Source organism: Bufo bufo, chromosome 1 (genome assembly GCF_905171765.1).
Source record: "Bufo bufo chromosome 1, aBufBuf1.1, whole genome shotgun sequence".
Lineage (NCBI taxonomy): Eukaryota > Metazoa > Chordata > Amphibia > Anura > Bufonidae > Bufo > Bufo bufo.
Window position 1 is genome coordinate 268423910 of NC_053389.1, and position 17925 is coordinate 268441834.

General features: G+C 46.3%; 1 protein-coding gene across 4 annotated transcripts; it reads right to left on the reverse strand.

Annotated features, from left to right (window-relative positions):
• Positions 1-935: 935 nt before the first annotated feature.
• Positions 936-17858, reverse strand: ARMT1 (acidic residue methyltransferase 1). Of its 4 annotated transcripts, none has more exons than XM_040439209.1 (6): positions 17770-17858; positions 16271-16333; positions 12037-12142; positions 5451-5692; positions 4415-4580; positions 936-2951 (listed from the first exon to the last, which is right to left on the reverse strand). In XM_040439209.1, exons 2-6 carry the CDS (start codon positions 16306-16308, stop codon positions 2187-2189), a joined length of 1317 nt encoding a protein of 438 aa, XP_040295143.1. In that variant the 5' UTR covers positions 16309-16333; positions 17770-17858; the 3' UTR covers positions 936-2186. The 4 variants fall into 4 exon arrangements, with proteins under 4 accessions (XP_040295143.1, XP_040295154.1, XP_040295146.1 ...); XM_040439220.1 differs by having other exon boundaries at positions 17735-17848; XM_040439212.1 differs by having other exon boundaries at positions 16271-16380; positions 17735-17848.
• Between the last annotated feature and the right edge of the window lie 67 nt (positions 17859-17925).

The window sequence follows — 17925 nt, forward strand, 5'->3', positions numbered from 1 at the left end:
GGTGTTTTCTGCTTACAAAAAAAAATGCCAATAAAAAAACCATAGCACATGCGGTTTTTAGGGCATTTTTTTTGGTAAACAAATGTGTGAACCATGCTTTTTTTCTGATCCTTTTTCCTTCTATTTCAAAAGTCCCCCCAAAAGCCACTTAATTAACAAAAACACAAGCAGCAAAAAATACTCATGTGTCCTGAGTTTTTCATATTTCCCATAGAATTTCAGCTAACACCCGAAGCTTGTGCAAAAAGAAAAAAAAAAAAAAAAAAAAAAGGTGAAAAAACACTTAAAAAGTTTTTCCGATTTTTATTTTTTTATTACTGATGAACTTTTCTCCTCACAGAAGCTCCGTTGCCTTCTCAAAGAGCTGATAGGCAGGGGTTCCAGGTGTCAGACCCCCACTGATCACTCATATCTGTCATCAGTATCTGAACACCCCCTTCTCAGTAGTATGTGCAGGCAGCATGAAACGGGACGTCTTGAGGTGCGGCCTCATGCACACAAACGTGCTTTCTTTCCGTGTCCGTCCTGTTTTTTTTTGCGGACCATATGCGGAATCATTTATTTCAATGGGTCTGCAAAAAATAATAATAAATAAAAACGGAAAGTTACTCAGTGTGCATTCCGTTTCTCTATGTCTGTTCCGCCAAAAAATAGAACATGTCCTATTATTGTCCGTCCCGTAAAATACAGAATGCACGCGGACGTCATCCGTATTTTTGGGGGACCACAAAATACATACGGTCGTACGCATGAGCCCTAATAGCTGCAGGGCAGACAGTGATGTCAGAGCAGGGGGCATCATTTTGGCAACTTCTGCTGTATAGCTCAGTATTTGCCACTTTCTTTTAATAAAAAATAAATCTCAAACGTAATAGTAAAAATAAATGACACAATGCCCACAGCAGGATAGTTAAAAATATATTTTTTCAGCCTAATATGAAGTCTTTATTACACATCAGAACCAGAAAATGAATCAGTTTGAGAATATATTTCTTGCACGCCTAGTGAATAACACAGACTGTGGGCCAGAGTCGGGTGTAGATCCCTTTGCAGTACGCGCTCTCACTGGGCAGATGTTCGGCCCATTCCACCAAAATCGCTCAGGCACCCTTAGGCTATGGAGAGGAGATGGAAAAAACACTATGCCAAAAAACCTGGGAATCTGAAATGCATCTATATGTATGAAAATATTCAAGTATAAACTCTCAAGGCGCATCCTATGCCTTTCAACTAAAGAAGAAATAAATGGGAATTCTGCAATTTCTACATCGTGTATCAACTGGTGACCATTTTCTGGTCCTCTGCTTACTTTCAATGAATAAAAACAATCCTATTTACATTAGAAAATAGGTAAAAATGAATCAGTAGTGCTACAAGCATTCTCCGTTCAGCCTTGGAGCTTGAACCAGTGCGGCTAATGTAAGCAAAAAGCCCTTGAGCTACTGAGTATCTCATGAAAATGGCACCTGTTGATGGGTGGGATGTAATCGTGTCCGTGTGGGTAATCTGCATGTGGATCCTGCTGCCAACCGCACTGTGTATGGGCAACCCTTGGGACCCATGCACACAAACATATTTTTTTTTCTGCATTCGAGCCCAATGGGGCTGCAACAAATGAGGGCAGCACATCCGTATGTCCATTCTGCAAAACACATATGATCGTGTGTATGATGCCTTAGGCTGTAATAGAATAGTCAGTTCTTGAGTTGATTTGTTGGAAGCAGGGAAAATGGCCAAGCATAAGGGTCTGACTAGCTATTACAAAGGCCAAAATGTAAAGGCTAGGCGACTGGGTCATAGCATCTGCAAGAAGTGGTCCAAAGAAAGACAATCGGTGAACTGGTGACAGGGTCAAAGGCTCATTGATGCGTCTCCAATCCATGGAGGTTCCACTTCATAACTGGATCTGCTACTGGCGCCATGGTGCCAGATACCACACGGATCTGAGATGTTTTAGGAGCACAAGACGGACCTACACGCTATTAGGCAGATGGTTTTAAAGCTATAGCTCATCTGTAGATATTACATTAAGAGCACAAGTCTAATTTCATTTTCATCTGTCGGAATGACAAGCGAGACTGCTGTAAACTGAAGCTCGACGACGTTCAGTTACTAAAGCTTTAACAGACATATGCAGCATGCCACGCTAACTGAAGCATAGGTGGGACTAGAGAAAGAAAACTGCATCAAACTGCAGGACTAAACTGGATGATGCCATATTTGCCAGATATCATCCAGTTTGTCTCCGTTGCTGAGAGTCGTTCTCCGACCCCTGCTTGCAACCCCACCTGCACATCGGCCTTCAGGGTTCTAACACTGCACAATGGAGCAGGATGAAAGGATCGGAGTGCCTGAGAGAAGGGCACAGTGAAGTCCCACTTCCGATCTCCAGTAAGTTTTCTGTAGTTCAAGTCTCCTTTAAAGAAGACTAAGTCAGATTTTTGCAGTTCGGTGTATAAATCGGGAGCCACTTCAGCCATGGTGCAGAACTCATGGGGCAGGGTCCAGAAAAGATGTTCATGGTAGACCCAGCGTCCCTTCTTCAGGTTTTCCTTCCAGGTCTGTCCGCACTTTGACATCCACTTGTTGTTGATGGCTAGATACTGCTGAATTGTCCAGTCAAAATCGCGCTTTGTGGTATCTGAGACATACCATGGCATGACCTTCCCGTGAAAATGAACTTCCGTGGCCAGGTTCAAAGACAGTATGGCATCCGCCAAGACAAAATCAGTGACTAACTCAAACCCAGCATTATCTAGGACTATGTCAACCCTTGTGCTTGACTCGGTGTTCCCATCTCTGTTCCTTGAGAGGATGTTCCAGAGAGAATCCATATCATCCACCAGTATAAATGCTTTGAAGTCCTCAAGCGAAGACAGTACGCTGGTCTTCTGGGAGTTGTCTTGACCCCCGGATATTGAAAGGTCACACTTGTTTCCCCATAGAGACACCTTTAAGTGAAAAACACAGAAACATATATGTGTTAATATCTAAATCAGAACACGTGTGTCAATCTGGTATCTGTATTAACCATAACCCCTTCACGACCAAGCCAATTTTCATTTTTTGTTTTCCTCCTCACCTTTTAAGGCCAATAACATTTTTTAAATTTCCTGTAGTCGTATGATGACTATTTTGTTGAATATTTTCCAATTTCACCTTTTGATTAAAAGGGTTTTCACAAGTTTTTTTTTTTTACTGATGACCTATCCTCAGCATAGGTCATCAATTTATGATCGATGGGGTCCAACACCTGTTTTGTGAAGGCAGCGCCGCTTACCAAGCACAGTGCCGTCTAGTATATAGTGGCTGTGCTCGGTATTGCGCTTAGCCCCATTCACTTGAATGGGGCTGAGCTGCTCCTAGGTCATGTGACACGTGTTGTCTCATAGAAGCGCCGATGCCTTCTCAAACAGCTGATTGGCAGGAGTCCCGGGTGTCTGACCCACACTGATCAGATACTGATGACCTATCCTGGCGCATAGGACATCACTATAAAAATGTCGGAAAATATTCTTAACCATATCTTGTCTTGCATTAAAAAAAAAAAAAAAAAAAAAAATCGGTGTTACTTGGGTGAAATTGTTAACAAATGCAATTCTGACATTGTTTTGGGGTTCTGATTTGCATATTAGGAAAAAGTATAACTCGGGAACGGAGCCTCGGATCAACAAAAGAAAAACGACAACTATGGGGGTAATTTAAGACTGGCATTTCAGACACCGGTCTTAATAAAGCTCCTACGCTGGCAGTCGATCTCCGAAATAATGTAGAGGTGCCGGCCTCTACATAACTTCGGCGCATCCAGTTCCGCTTCTAAATGTAAGCCAGCTTCCTAGCTTGTTAACATTTTGATTATTTTCTGCGCCTAAACTAGGCATAGGAAAATATGAATGAGACGGGCCTGCCAGCCCATCCCCTTCCACGCCACACCCACTTCTTTAAACCTGGCGTGAGCAGGGAAAAGTCGCAGATTGCGGCACAATTAACTGTTGTGCTGCAATCTGCGCCTAATATAGGTGTATTCCAGGTTAATAAATGACCCCCTATGTGTCTATGCAAACCACAGGATAATGATTCCCTTTAATGCAAGGATCAGCAACCTCTGAAGCTCCAGGTGTTCGTGAACTACAACTCCCAGAATGCTCCATTCACTTCTATGGAAGTAACAAGAACAGCCGAGCATGTTTGCATGCTGGGAGTTGTAGTGTCGAAGGCTACTGATCCCTGCTTTAAGGGACCAAGTTATGCCATTAAAAAGTACAATTTGTTCCACAAAAAAACTAGCCTTCATACGGCAACGTGAGTGGACAACCACTTCCATATGCCATATGGAAAGAGTCACCCCAATGGGACGCAATCTCTTTTAAATCAAGGCATCATTTCTGCCACTCGTGTGATTGGCAGTACCCACCTGCAGCAGCTTGTGGATCTCATCCCGGACCTCATCATTACTAAGACTATTCATCTTCCCTTTAAGCTCCTGAAGATGAATGCAAAGAGCCAACATCGCCTGCTGGGACTGAAAGAAACTTTCATTCTTCACATCCCTGAAGACGTCAAATTCAGATATTGGAGGGCTGTGTGAAAACATAAGACAGTGTCACAAAGGCGATCATTGACTCGAACTCAGCTGCATTCTCAATCACAGTCTGAGCAAGTCTGAATCGCATCTCTTGCCTCCTCACAAACTAAAGAATGTTGCTTAGATCCCCCCCCATGCTTTACACTGCTGCTAAGCAGGTTTCAATTGTCTGCTGTGTACAACCAAAATTGCACAGAAGGTTCACCGTGGCAAGGAGGAAACAGATCATGCATGCAGCAAGGATATAATTATAAACCACAAGCTCCTACATTTATAGGAAAAAGGAGACTAAACACTTTTACTAACACATAGAAGCCTTAAAAAGGTTTTCCGATGATCTATCCTCAGCAGTATTCTCTCAGTTTACCAAGCACAGCGCTGTACATTGTATAGCGGCTGTGCTTGGTATCTCGTTCAGCCCCACTCACTCGAATGGGGCTCAGCTGCTCCTAGGCCACGTCACACATGAACGTGTCGTCACTGGCCTAGGGAAAGCAGAGAGATAGCGGCGCTCACAGAGCATTTCCAAAGAGCTGATCGGTATAAAAATCTCAGAAAACCCTTTTAAAAAGGCTTAATAAGCCGTTCTATAAACATTATACTGAGATTCTGAATGCTAGCAACCACTAGAGGGAGCTAATTGCATACTGTTTTATGAATTCAGCAGTAAGCTCCCTCTAGTGGTGGCTGCAGGCAGCTAGTTTCTTATTTAAAGCTATGACAACAAATCGAACTTTCCTAACTAGGCTATGTCAACGTTTTTATTTTCGGGGTAAATGAGCTTTCAGTGTTCACTAAACTAAAGTCAGTGCTGTGCAATCATTATCATTAAACCAAACCATTCACAGACATCATCAGTTCTCACCTCAGCAACATCCCTTCTTGAATTCTGCGATACATGTAACATTCCACGTACAGCCAAGGGGACCGGAACCAGCTGGGCTCTTCACCATTGCTCAGTAGTGTTTTCTGGTAGTCCAGGTACTGATTCCAGATCTGTGTGTCCGGCTTCTTGTCGTTCAGCGGCAGGATGGGCTTGTCGGTTTGCAATTCGTTCCGCAGTTTGGAAAAGAAAGACAAAGCCCTTTTCTCTGCCTCCATTCCTTCCTGAAACAAACCCAACCTATTAAGTCTAAAGGGGTTTCCCAGTTTTCATACACGCTATTAGGGAGTGAGGTTGTCTCACTTCAGTAAGTGGCATTTATCATGTAGAGACAGTTAATACAAGCCACTTACTAATGTGTTGTGATTGTCCATATTGCTTCCTTTGCTGGCTGGATTCATATTTCTATCACATTATACACTGCTCGTTTCCATGGTTACAGACCACCCTGTAATCCATCAGTGGTGGTTGTGCTTACACAATACAGGAAAAAGCACCAGCCTATGTGCAGTCCCATGGTCCCTGCCACCAGAGAGGCTGATGCATTCTCCTATAGTGTGCAAGCACGACCACCACTGATGGATTGCAGGGTGGTCTGTAACCATGGAAACGAGCAGTGTATAATGTGATGGAAAAATGAATCCAGCCAGCAAAGGAGGCAATATGGACAATCACAATACATTAGTAAGTGGCTTATATTAACTTCCTCTACATGATAAATGCCACTTACTGAAGTGAGACAACCCCTTTAATAGAGGAGGGTCCCCTGTTCAGGATCTCCACCTGTTGGTCAACAGAGAAAGCAGCTAGAAAGATTGCCTCTCCTTGTGGAGGAAAATAGGCTCCACTAGATTGGTTGCTTGGGAAAGTCACATAACTTCTTTCCCTCAGCTGCTGTAGAAGGTAATATGCAGGACCGGTGCAACCATATAGGCGAACGCCTCGCCGGCCTACTGGGGGTGCCCTGGTGGGATCCCCCTGACTGGGGCTGCAGCCCTGGGCGAGCGGCTCTTGAGCCGCCTCCAGCGCCGTTACAGCGGGGCCAGGAGGTGGAGGTCCTTCTTAAATATGGCAGAGCAGGCATCTGCTTACCCTGATGGCAGGTGCCTGCTCTGCCAGTAAATTACCGGAGGAGAGGAGGCGGGCGGCTGTTCTAGCAGCTCCCCACTGCTCCCTCGTGCGCCCTCTGTGATGCCGGAATATGGCATCATTCCGGCCCCGGCATACTAAACGGCGTGCTGGAAAACTGAGGAGCTGCACCACACTGGACCCCAGGGAGGTGAGTGTTTAAGTGTTTGACTGAGTGAGTGTCTGCCTGTGTATTTATGTCAGTGAGTGAGTGTATGTATGTCTGTCTTTCTGTCAGTAAATGTATGTGTGTCTGTCATTGAGTATCTGTGTGTGTATGTCAGTGAGTGAGTGTATGTCAGTGAGTGTGGATGTCTGTCGGTCAGTAAGTGTCCGTGAGTATGTGTATGTTTGTCAGTGAGTATATGTGTGTGTGTTTGTCTGCCCGTGAGCGAGTGTCTGTCAGTGAGTTTCTGTGTGTGTGTGTTTCAGTGGGTAGGTGTATGTCTGTCAGTGAGTATGTCTGTCAGTGAGTTTCTGTGTACGTCATTCAGTGAGTGTCAGTGTGTGTGTGTGTCTCTCTGTCAGTGTGTGTGTGTGTGTGTGTCTCTCTGTCAGTGTGTGTGTGTCTCTCTGTCAGTGTGTGTGTGTGTGTGTGTCTCTCTGTCAGTGAGTGTGTGTGTGTGTGTGTGTGTGTGTGTCTCTCTGTCAGTGTGTGTGTGTCTCTGTCAGTGTGTGTGTGTGTCTCTGTCAGTGTGTGTGTGTGTGTGTGTGTCTCTGTCAGTGTGTGTGTGTGTGTGTGTGTCTCTGTCAGTGTGTGTGTGTGTGTGTGTGTCTCTGTCAGTGTGTGTGTGTCTCTGTCAGTGTGTGTGTGTGTGTGTCTCTGTCAGTGTGTGTGTGTGTGTCTCTGTCAGTGTGTGTGTGTGTGTGTCTCTGTCAGTGTGTGTGTGTGTGTGTGTCTCTGTCAGTGTCTGTGTCTCTGTCAGTGTCTGTGTCTCTGTCAGTGTCTGTGTCTCTGTCAGTGTCTGTGTCTCTGTCAGTGTCTGTGTCTCTGTCAGTGTCTGTGTCTCTGTCAGTGTCTGTGTCTCTGTCAGTGTCTGTGTCTCTGTCAGTGTCTGTGTCTCTGTCAGTGTCTGTGTCTCTGTCAGTGTCTGTGTCTCTGTCAGTGTCTGTGTCTCTGTCAGTGTCTGTGTCTCTGTCAGTGTCTGTGTCTCTGTCAGTGTCTGTGTCTCTGTCAGTGTCTGTGTCTGTGTCTCTGTCAGTGTCTGTGTCTCTGTCAGTGTCTGTGTCTCTGTCAGTGTCTGTGTCTCTGTCAGTGTCTGTGTCTCTGTCAGTGTCTGTGTCTGTGTCTCTGTCAGTGTCTGTGTCTGTGTCTCTGTCAGTGTCTGTGTCTGTGTCTCTGTCAGTGTCTGTGTCTGTGTCTCTGTCAGTGTCTGTGTCTGTGTCTCTGTCAGTGTCTGTGTCTGTGTCTCTGTCAGTGTCTGTGTCTCTGTCAGTGTCTGTGTCTGTGTCTCTGTCAGTGTCTGTGTCTGTGTCTCTGTCAGTGTCTGTGTCTGTGTCTCTGTCAGTGTCTGTGTCTGTGTCTCTGTCAGTGTCTGTGTCTGTGTCTCTGTCAGTGTCTGTGTCTCTGTCAGTGTCTGTGTCTGTGTCTCTGTCAGTGTCTGTGTCTCTGTCAGTGTCTGTGTCTGTGTCTCTGTCAGTGTCTGTGTCTGTGTCTCTGTCAGTGTCTGTGTCTGTGTCTCTGTCAGTGTCTGTGTCTGTGTCTCTGTCAGTGTCTGTGTCTCTGTCAGTGTCTGTGTCTCTGTCAGTGTCTGTGTCTCTGTCAGTGTCTGTGTCTGTGTCTCTGTCAGTGTCTGTGTCTCTGTCAGTGTCTGTGTCTGTGTCTCTGTCAGTGTCTGTGTCTCTGTCAGTGTCTGTGTCTGTGTCTCTGTCAGTGTCTGTGTCTGTCAGTGTGTGTGTGTCTGTGTCTGTCAGTGTGTGTGTGTCTGTCTCTGTCAGTGTGTGTGTGTGTCTCTGTCAGTGTGTGTGTGTGTCTCTGTCAGTGTCTGTGTCTCTGTCAGTGTCTGTGTCTCTGTCAGTGTCTGTGTCTCTGTCAGTGTCTGTGTCTCTGTCAGTGTCTGTGTCTCTGTCAGTGTCTGTGTCTCTGTCAGTGTCTGTGTCTCTGTCAGTGTCTGTGTCTCTGTCAGTGTCTGTGTCTCTGTCAGTGTCTGTGTCTCTGTCAGTGTCTGTGTCTCTGTCAGTGTCTGTGTCTCTGTCAGTGTCTGTGTCTGTGTCTCTGTCAGTGTCTGTGTCTCTGTCAGTGTCTGTGTCTCTGTCAGTGTCTGTGTCTGTGTCTCTGTCAGTGTCTGTGTCTCTGTCAGTGTCTGTGTCTCTGTCAGTGTCTGTGTCTGTGTCTCTGTCAGTGTCTGTGTCTCTGTCAGTGTCTGTGTCTCTGTCAGTGTCTGTGTCTCTGTCAGTGTCTGTGTCTCTGTCAGTGTCTGTGTCTGTGTCTGTGTCTGTGTCTCTGTCAGTGTCTGTGTCTGTGTCTCTGTCAGTGTCTGTGTCTGTGTCTCTGTCAGTGTCTGTGTCTGTGTCTCTGTCAGTGTCTGTGTCTCTGTCAGTGTCTGTGTCTGTGTCTCTGTCAGTGTCTGTGTCTCTGTCAGTGTCTGTGTCTCTGTCAGTGTCTGTGTCTGTGTCTCTGTCAGTGTCTGTGTCTGTGTCTCTGTCAGTGTCTGTGTCTCTGTCAGTGTCTGTGTCTGTGTCTCTGTCAGTGTCTGTGTCTCTGTCAGTGTCTGTGTCTGTGTCTCTGTCAGTGTCTCTGTCAGTGTCTGTGTCTCTGTCAGTGTCTGTGTCTCTGTCAGTGTCTGTGTCTCTGTCAGTGTCTGTGTCTCTGTCAGTGTCTGTGTCTGTGTCTCTGTCAGTGTCTGTGTCTGTCAGTGTGTGTGTGTCTGTGTCTGTCAGTGTGTGTGTGTCTGTCTCTGTCAGTGTGTGTGTGTGTCTCTGTCAGTGTGTGTGTGTGTCTCTGTCAGTGTCTGTGTCTCTGTCAGTGTCTGTGTCTCTGTCAGTGTCTGTGTCTCTGTCAGTGTCTGTGTCTCTGTCAGTGTCTGTGTCTCTGTCAGTGTCTGTGTCTCTGTCAGTGTCTCTGTCAGTGTCTGTGTCTCTGTCAGTGTCTGTGTCTCTGTCAGTGTCTGTGTCTCTGTCAGTGTCTGTGTCTCTGTCAGTGTCTGTGTCTCTGTCAGTGTCTGTGTCTCTGTCAGTGTCTGTGTCTCTGTCAGTGTGTGTGTCTCTGTCAGTGTGTGTGTCTCTGTCAGTGTCTGTGTCTCTGTCAGTGTCTGTGTCTCTGTCAGTGTCTGTGTCTCTGTCAGTGTCTGTGTCTCTGTCAGTGTCTGTGTCTCTGTCAGTGTGTGTGTCTCTGTCAGTGTGTGTGTCTCTGTCAGTGTGTGTGTCTCTGTCAGTGTGTGTGTCTCTGTCAGTGTGTGTGTCTCTGTCAGTGTGTGTGTCTCTGTCAGTGTGTGTGTCTCTGTCAGTGTGTGTGTCTCTGTCAGTGTGTGTGTCTCTGTCAGTGTGTGTGTCTCTGTCAGTGTGTGTGTCTCTGTCAGTGTGTGTGTCTCTGTCAGTGTGTGTGTCTCTGTCAGTGTGTGTGTCTCTGTCAGTGTGTGTGTCTCTGTCAGTGTGTGTGTCTCTGTCAGTGTGTGTGTCTCTGTCAGTGTGTGTGTCTCTGTCAGTGTGTGTGTCTCTGTCAGTGTGTGTGTCTCTGTCAGTGTGTGTGTCTCTGTCAGTGTGTGTGTGTGTGTGTGTCTCTGTCAGTGAGTGAGTGACATGAGGGGGCGGCAAAATGGATCTTTGCCTAGGGTGGCAAAAATCCTTGCACCGGCCTTGGTAATATGGTCAGCCAATGCCCAATCCTGCAAAACAGGAGCCAAGTAACGGGCAACACTGGCAGCAGCGAATTATAGAGATACATGGCCCAACAGTGAGGCTGCAAATCTGGAGAAGCTATGGGGGAGATCTGCTAAGCCAAAAGCACCACAATCTGGGCTCAAAAATCAGCAAATAATTGGCAGGTATGCCCTGTGACTGATTTATTACATTTTTTAGACACTTTTTGTGCCTCACTAAATAGGTAGTGGCTGTGGTTACCAGGAGTCTTAATATGTTGGTGTAATCCTAGCTTCACATTTGCAGCACAGCAAAATCTCCAGATCCGGCATTGCCGGACGTTATCAGAATGCTACTGGGATTCAGCCAGAAAAAACCTATGCATGCAATGGTTATTGTTCGGCCGACTCCCACCGCTATCCTATGCTGGAATAGCCTGCCAGAAGGCTGTACCACAAATGTGAAAGAAGCCCAAGCCAGCCAAAAGGGGGCACAACGAAAAGTGTCTACCATGTCTTCTAACACTGTCTGCCCGCTAGGGCTAGTTTTACTAAATCTCCCCCTACATGTTATAGGCCGCTTTCAGACGAGCGTATTGAAATCCATCTGTGTTCTGGCTCAGGATCCTGATGATATAGGCTACTTTCACACTTGTGTTTGGTGCGGATCCGTCATGGATCTGCACAAACGCTTCCGTTCAGATAATACAACCGCATGCATCCGTTCAGAACAGATACGTTTGTATTATCTGTAACATAGCCAAAACTGATCCGTCTTAAACACCATTGAAAGTCAATGGGGGACGGATCCAATTTTTATTGTGCCATATTGTGTCATAGAAAACGGATCCGTCCCCATTGACTTACATTGTGTCTCAGGACGGATCCGTTTGCCTCCGCATCGTTAGGCAAGCAGCATTTTGGTGTCCGCCTCCAGAGCGGAATGGAGGCGGAACGGAGGCAAACTGATCCTTATCAATTCAGAATGCATTAGGGCAAAACTGATCCGTTTTGGACCGCTTGTGAGAGCCCTGAACGGATCTCACAGATGGAAACCAAAATGCTAGTGTAAAAGTAGCCTTACCATCAGTATTGTCATCAGGATTTACATGCGTATTTCTTCCTTCCTTCATTATTCATGCACTGCACAGACTGTAATGTGTGTATTTGGAAACAAATCCGCACAAAACTCGGACATGCTGCGGATTTCAAATACTGACGGGAATTATACGCCCATGTGAATAGCTCTATTCGCTAACATTAGTAGCGGATTCCAGAACATAAAACCCGGACTATACACGTATTGCAAATACGCTCGTCTGAAAGCGGCCATAAGCTAAGGTGGGTGAGCTGGGATCTTGGGCCACAATGTAATTTCCCGTTAATGCTTAGGCAAAGGGAAATTAGGAAACTCCTGCGAGTTGGACCCCTACAATCTAACAGTGATGATCTATCAGAGGGCTAGCTTCACACTAGCACTATACATGTGGCAGGCTGTTTTGGCAGGGAATGCATGCATGCAGTGGTTTTCTTCTGGTCGACTCCCTGCAGATTTGCCTGCCAGATGTATTTGCCCTAGGTCATCAGTATTACAGTCTCTGGAAACCCCTTTGATAAATTTAATTTATTGTAAATTCACTTACGTCCCCATGAGCTTCAAAGAACGTATTTTTATTCCGATGTACAGTGTCTATCACTTTTGTTAGAATCTGCGTCATTCTGTCTTTCACTGTGTAGTACGCAAATGTCCTGAAAAGAAAAAATAATAATAATTAAAAAAATTATATATACATATACACACACAATATGAAACATGCAATGAACATATATGGTTTATCTGCACAGAATGCAGAGGCAACTGAGGGCCATCAATAACAAGGTGTGGAATTTAGCAGTTAGCACAGCATCTGTCAGCATGATTAAGGCCCCTTTCACACGGGCAAGTATTCCGCACGGATGCGATGCGCGAGTTGAACGCATTGCACCCGCACTGAATCCCGACCCATTCATTTCTATGGGGCTGTGCACACGAGCGGTGATTTTCACACATCACTTGTGCGTTGCGTGAAAATCGCAGCATGCTCCTCACGTAACGCAGGCCCTATAGAAGTGAATGGGGTTGCGTGAAAATCGCAAGCATCCGCAAGCAAGTGCGGATGCGGTGCGATTTTCACGCACGGTTGCTAGGAGACGATCGGGATGGAGACCCGATCATTATTATTTTCCCTTATAACATGGTTATAAGGGAAAATAATAGCATTCTGAATACAGAATGCATAGTACAATAGAGCTGGAGGAGTTCAAAATAAAATAAAAAATAATTAAACTCCCCTTAATCCACTTGCTCGTGCAGCCCGGCTTCTCTTCTGTCTCCTTCTTTGCTGATTGCAGGAAAAGGACCTGTGGTGACGTCACTCCGGTCATCACATGGTCCGTCACATGATCTTTTACCGTGGTGATGGACCATGTGATGACCGGAGTGACGTCACCACAGGTCCTTTTCCTGCAATCAGCAAAGAAGGAGACAGAAGAAAAGCCGGGCTGCACGAGCAAGTGGATTAAGGGGAGTTTAATTTTTTTTTTTTTAACCCCTCCATTAATATTGTACTATGCATTCTGTATTCAGAATGCTATTATTTTCCCTTATAACCATTACAATGTTTTGCACTCGCGCGGAAAAATCGCGCATGCTCCCGCAACGCCCGTGTGAAAGAGGCCTAACCCTACTAAACCAAGCATACTCCCTTGCAGCGTTGATCATGCTGAGTAAAATTATATATTTCTTTTTCTCTAGGGTGAATAGTTGCAGAGATATGTAACTTTTTATATTTATGAAAATTACCTATTTCGAGCACCAAAGGGGCTGGCCATAGAGCTAGGACCACCATTAGCTCAACGCCCCTGTGCACAGTGGATCAGATGCGCTTCCCGAGCTTGGGAAGAAGCAGAAGAGCCATTGCACAAGTGCTGAGCTTGGAAAGCAGCGCTCATCATATGCACTGTGCAGGCGCTGAGTCACTGAGTCGACTTGGCACTTGCACAAAGATCTTCTGCATCCCAAGCTTGGGAAACAGCCTCTGATCCACTGCACAAGGGCAAAGTCAAAAGATCCAAATCGGAGCTGGCACAAGAACACAGGGCTAGATGGGATGTGTAGCTCTGTCAATCAGAGCGGAGGAGGGCAGTACACAGGGCACAAGGGTGTTGTCCTAGTGGTGCTTTGAGTGCTATGGCCATCCCCTTTGTGCTGGAAATAGGTAATTTGCAAAAATATAAAAAGTTATACATCTTGGCAACTATTCATCCTAAAGAATAAAGAAATATATATTTTACTCAGCATGACAACCCCTTCCAGGCAGTCTTCCTACTGCACCTGTCAAAGGGGGGGTAATGCGACACCATGCACAGCATCCAGTGGTAGGTCAATTACTCCGCCTATGGAAGAGGGTAATGCAACAGCATGTACAGTATCCAGTGGAAGTGCAATTACTCCGCCTGTGGCAGGGGAGTAATGTGACAGCATTTACAGTATGCAGTGTTAGTGCAATTACTCCGCCTGTGGAACGGGGATAATGGACAGGATGTACAGCATCCAGTGGTAGTGCAATTACTTCACCTATAGAAGGGGGTAATGCAACAGCATGTACCTCATTCAGTTTTAGAGCATGTACTCCACCTGGAAGCAGTTAACATGACAGGATGTACAATATCCAGTGTTGGTGTAATTACTCCAACTGTGGGGGGGAAGCGGGGTAGAGCGGTAGAGGTTAACGCATGCGGTGGTTGCAAATGCAACCACCTGTTTGGGCTGTGATTTTTTTTTTATGAATGGGGGCAGAACTCCACAGGAGAACGCATGGGTGCGAAGATTTCACGCCAGAAAGATAGTTCCCTTCCCTAAATTGGGCCGGAAGGTGCAGTCAAAAAGCCAGGACCTTGAGCAGGAGCAGGGCCGACTGGAAGGACTTCCACCTGGAACAGAGTGCGGCTGTCCAACCGAGTGACAGAGGAAGGCCTGAGACAGCATACCGATGCGCGAAAGAGAAAAGCAACGGCCGCCCCGGGAGGCATGCGACTGCTGGGAAATCACCCCCACAGGCCCAGGAGGAACGTGATGGGGGACGATTAACCCAGTAGAACCCAGGACCAGGAAACAAGGAGAAGGTAATATACTTACCTATCAAATGGTTTCTGCCCACCCTGACTCCAGCCGTGTCACCTTCGTCAGTGTGCTGCACCTTGGGGAGGGCAGCTACATCGGTAACAGAGGGGACTTCCTGACGGAGCGGCTAAGGTGACCCGATCGGGTAACAGCGGATTTGAGATCTGCCATTCCTCCTTGCCTTCTAGAGGTGGGGAATGAGCAGCAGGCTTGTGGACCTACTGGTGGGGAAAACAGCCAGTTCAAGACCACCTAGAGCCCAATCAACAAAATTAGAACTTTATAGGGGTACAGCTGGGAAGAGGAGCTAACACTTTTCCGCTGTGTCGCCTCCTAGTGGCAGCAGCTATACCCATGGTCTTCTGTGTCCCCCAATGATACGAGCGACATATACCCTATTAGTGATAATAAACCAGGGTCCCACAATCAGGCCCTCGTCTATCAAAGGGGTTGTACCACCAGTAAATATAATTAACATACAGATCATAAAAAAATGAACTGTTTTCCATTTACAACCAATCCAGTGACATTTACTTACATAGTTCAAAGTGTATAGCAATGAGCTGAGTGCTGGTGGACGCGCATGCTCACTCCCTCTCATAGCCAGCAGGGTTACCAACACCATTTCTAATTTCAAGGACAATCAGTAACAATGGGGGACTTTATCCCAGTGTCCATAAAAAATTATTCTAAGCTACAGACGTATATTACTACTGATCTTTAGGAGTCACTATAGTTTTGCGTTTATCTATAAAAACATATCTGTGAGATTTTTGGATACATTTCCCAGAAAGAGAAAAATACACTTGGCTTAGAAAGAAGCCAGCTTGTCAGGAAAGCAGCAAAGGCTCTGTGGTTACATGGTAATATAGCTGTGGGGGAAGCAGGGGCGGACTGGCCATATGTCACAGGGAAATTTAAGGTGGGCCACCCAAGCCCTCCTCAAGGTACATGACGATCTGATGCTCTTGGCATTAATTATGGTATTAATGCACCTGCCCGGCAGCCAGAGATGCCCTCCTGAATTCAACTGTATCACCGTCCTCAGTATGGTGATATGGCAGTATGTTATGCTGCACTGTGGTATTTGATTTTGCTGGGGCAGTATTTTGTGCTGTACTGCGGTATTGCTGGCCCTGCCTACTTGTGTTGCCCCATCGTCTGTCAATTTGGACTCTCCTATAATTGGGGCCACTTTTAGGGTTTTTTTCTTTTACTTCCACCCGCCCCTGAGTGGAAGTAAGAATGGATTATATTGTCAGCTGCCAGAGGGGGAAGAATGCTGATTCTGTTCAGAGCTGACCTCTAGCAGCACAGATTATCAGAACCTAGGGGAGCATATGGAAGGAAAAAAGTATGCTAGAAACACTGGAAAAATACTTTAAAACCCACAATGAATAAACTTTCAGGAGTTTTGAGGGGAGATGCATGGAAAATGAACACCTGCTGTTGGAGTCCTGGTCATCAGCTTATCATACTAGTTCTGCAAAGAAGAGAGGGCTGAAGTCCCCTGATCACAAGCAGGGATCACACCAGTCCCTGAGTTTTAGGGGGCAGTTACGTTTGCCCGTGAATGATATGGATGTTGGTTACTTTACAAACTGTGGTGACTCAGGATCAGGCAGATGAGTTCCTGAGTTTGGCAATTTCCTGAGAGCTCAAGCAGGGGGGAACACATGCTCTGATGTAACAGGACTGCTCAAACAGACACACACCCTTCAAATTTGGCAGACAGCGGGCAGGGAGCCTCCATCTTGTTGATTTACTGGGCGTATAGTCTGTACAAGAAGAAACATAAAGTTTAGTACCTTCAGCAGAAGAGGACCTGCAAAAGAAATCAGGAAATTAGAATTATTGGACAAATCTGATTAAATTAAACAAACAATAATAATAGTATCTATTTTTGGGTAACAATAAGACCGCCATTACAGATTTATAGGGGTATTCTGGTAATGACAAGTTATCCCCTATCCACAGCATAGGGGATAACTATTACATTGGCGGGGGTCCTACCGCTGGACCCACATCGATGAATGGAGCAGCAGCGTGGGTGCTCGATCTGCTGCTCTGTTCAGTCCCAGCAGTAGCACCCCTACTAATCTAATAGTTATCTCTTATCCTGTGGACAAGTGATAACTTACCACAACTAGAAGACCCCTTTAACAGGGGGTTGTCAACCAAGTATAAACCATTGATACATGACAGAATGTAGTGTATCGCTACACTGACGTTGTGCCCCCGTATATAATCCCAGTTGGAGAACGCGCCTATACTTAATAGTGAGAGAGTGCCGCTTACAGTCAGAGTGCCAGACTATATGCCCCTCTACACACCGCCTACCAGATTCAGCCAGAAAGTGCTCCCATAGTATCACAGTGTGCCAGTGGGGTCAGAAAGCGTGCAGCAATATATAGTCCTTGGCAGAGTGCCCCCATACATTATGCAGCCAGAGTGCCATTATAAGCAGTCCAAGACAAAGTACCCCTTTAAAAAACAAATGTCTACCAGATTCAACAAGAGAGTGCTCCTGTACGCTGTGCCTCCAAATAGTACCAAAGTGTGCCAGAGTGCCCTCATGGGGGCTCCTGATGAGGGCGCTCTGGTACTATAGGGAGGCACATTGTACAGGAGCACTCTCTTGTTAGACATTTGTTTTTTAAAGGGGTACTTTGTCTTGGACTGCTTATAATGGCACTCTGGCTGCATAATGTATGGGGGCACTCTGCCAAGGACTATATATTGGTGCACGCTTTCTGGCACACTTTGAAACTATATGGGGGCACATACTGGCAGCATATGGGAGCACTGAGACTGGCACAGAGTAAAAGAGAGCACTCGGGTAGGCGCTGTGTACAGGGACACTTTATGATAGCAGTCTGGCTGCATAATGTATGGGGGCACTCTGCTAGGGACTGTATATTGTTGCCAACAATATACAGTCCCTGCCACTAAGTGCCCCCATACATTATGCAGCCAGAGAGTGCCTATGAATAGGACCTACCAGGTTTCTCTGTGCCAGCTTGGGTCCTTCCATACACTGCTTGAAAGTGCCCCCATACAGTGTGAGAAAGAGTGTATAGTCCTCGGCAGAGAGTGCAGCCACAGGACAGTGTCTGCCAATGTCCGCAGAAAAGCAGTGCTCTTCCTATGGGCTCCCACATCATACAGTATATAATTACATGCACAGAAGACTGAAGTAAAGCGCCCGTCATACGTATCCCTCCGCAGTCACAGCCCGGTCTCTCCTCCCGGCTCAGCAGTCATTACAGGGACAGCCGGAGCTCACAGCTATCCCTCTGCCTTTACCCGCACATTCGTCATTTCCAATGTCTGTTTTTTCACCTGAGTCTATTTCCCTCCAAAAAAGATG

What these genes read in the sequence shown, in the direction of transcription:
- ARMT1 (XM_040439209.1), bottom strand. Translation starts at nt 16,308, where the DNA reads ATGGAGGCTCCCTGCCCGCTGTCTGCCAAATTTGAAGG. An exon ending in CTGTCTGCCAAATTTGAAGG is followed by an intron (nt 12,143 to 16,270) that starts GTGTGTGTCTGT and finishes TTTTCTTTTCAG; the next exon opens with GACATTTGCGTACTACACAG. An exon ending in CAAGAAGGGATGTTGCTGAG is followed by an intron (nt 4,581 to 5,450) that starts GTGAGAACTGAT and finishes GTTTTCACACAG; the next exon opens with CCCTCCAATATCTGAATTTG.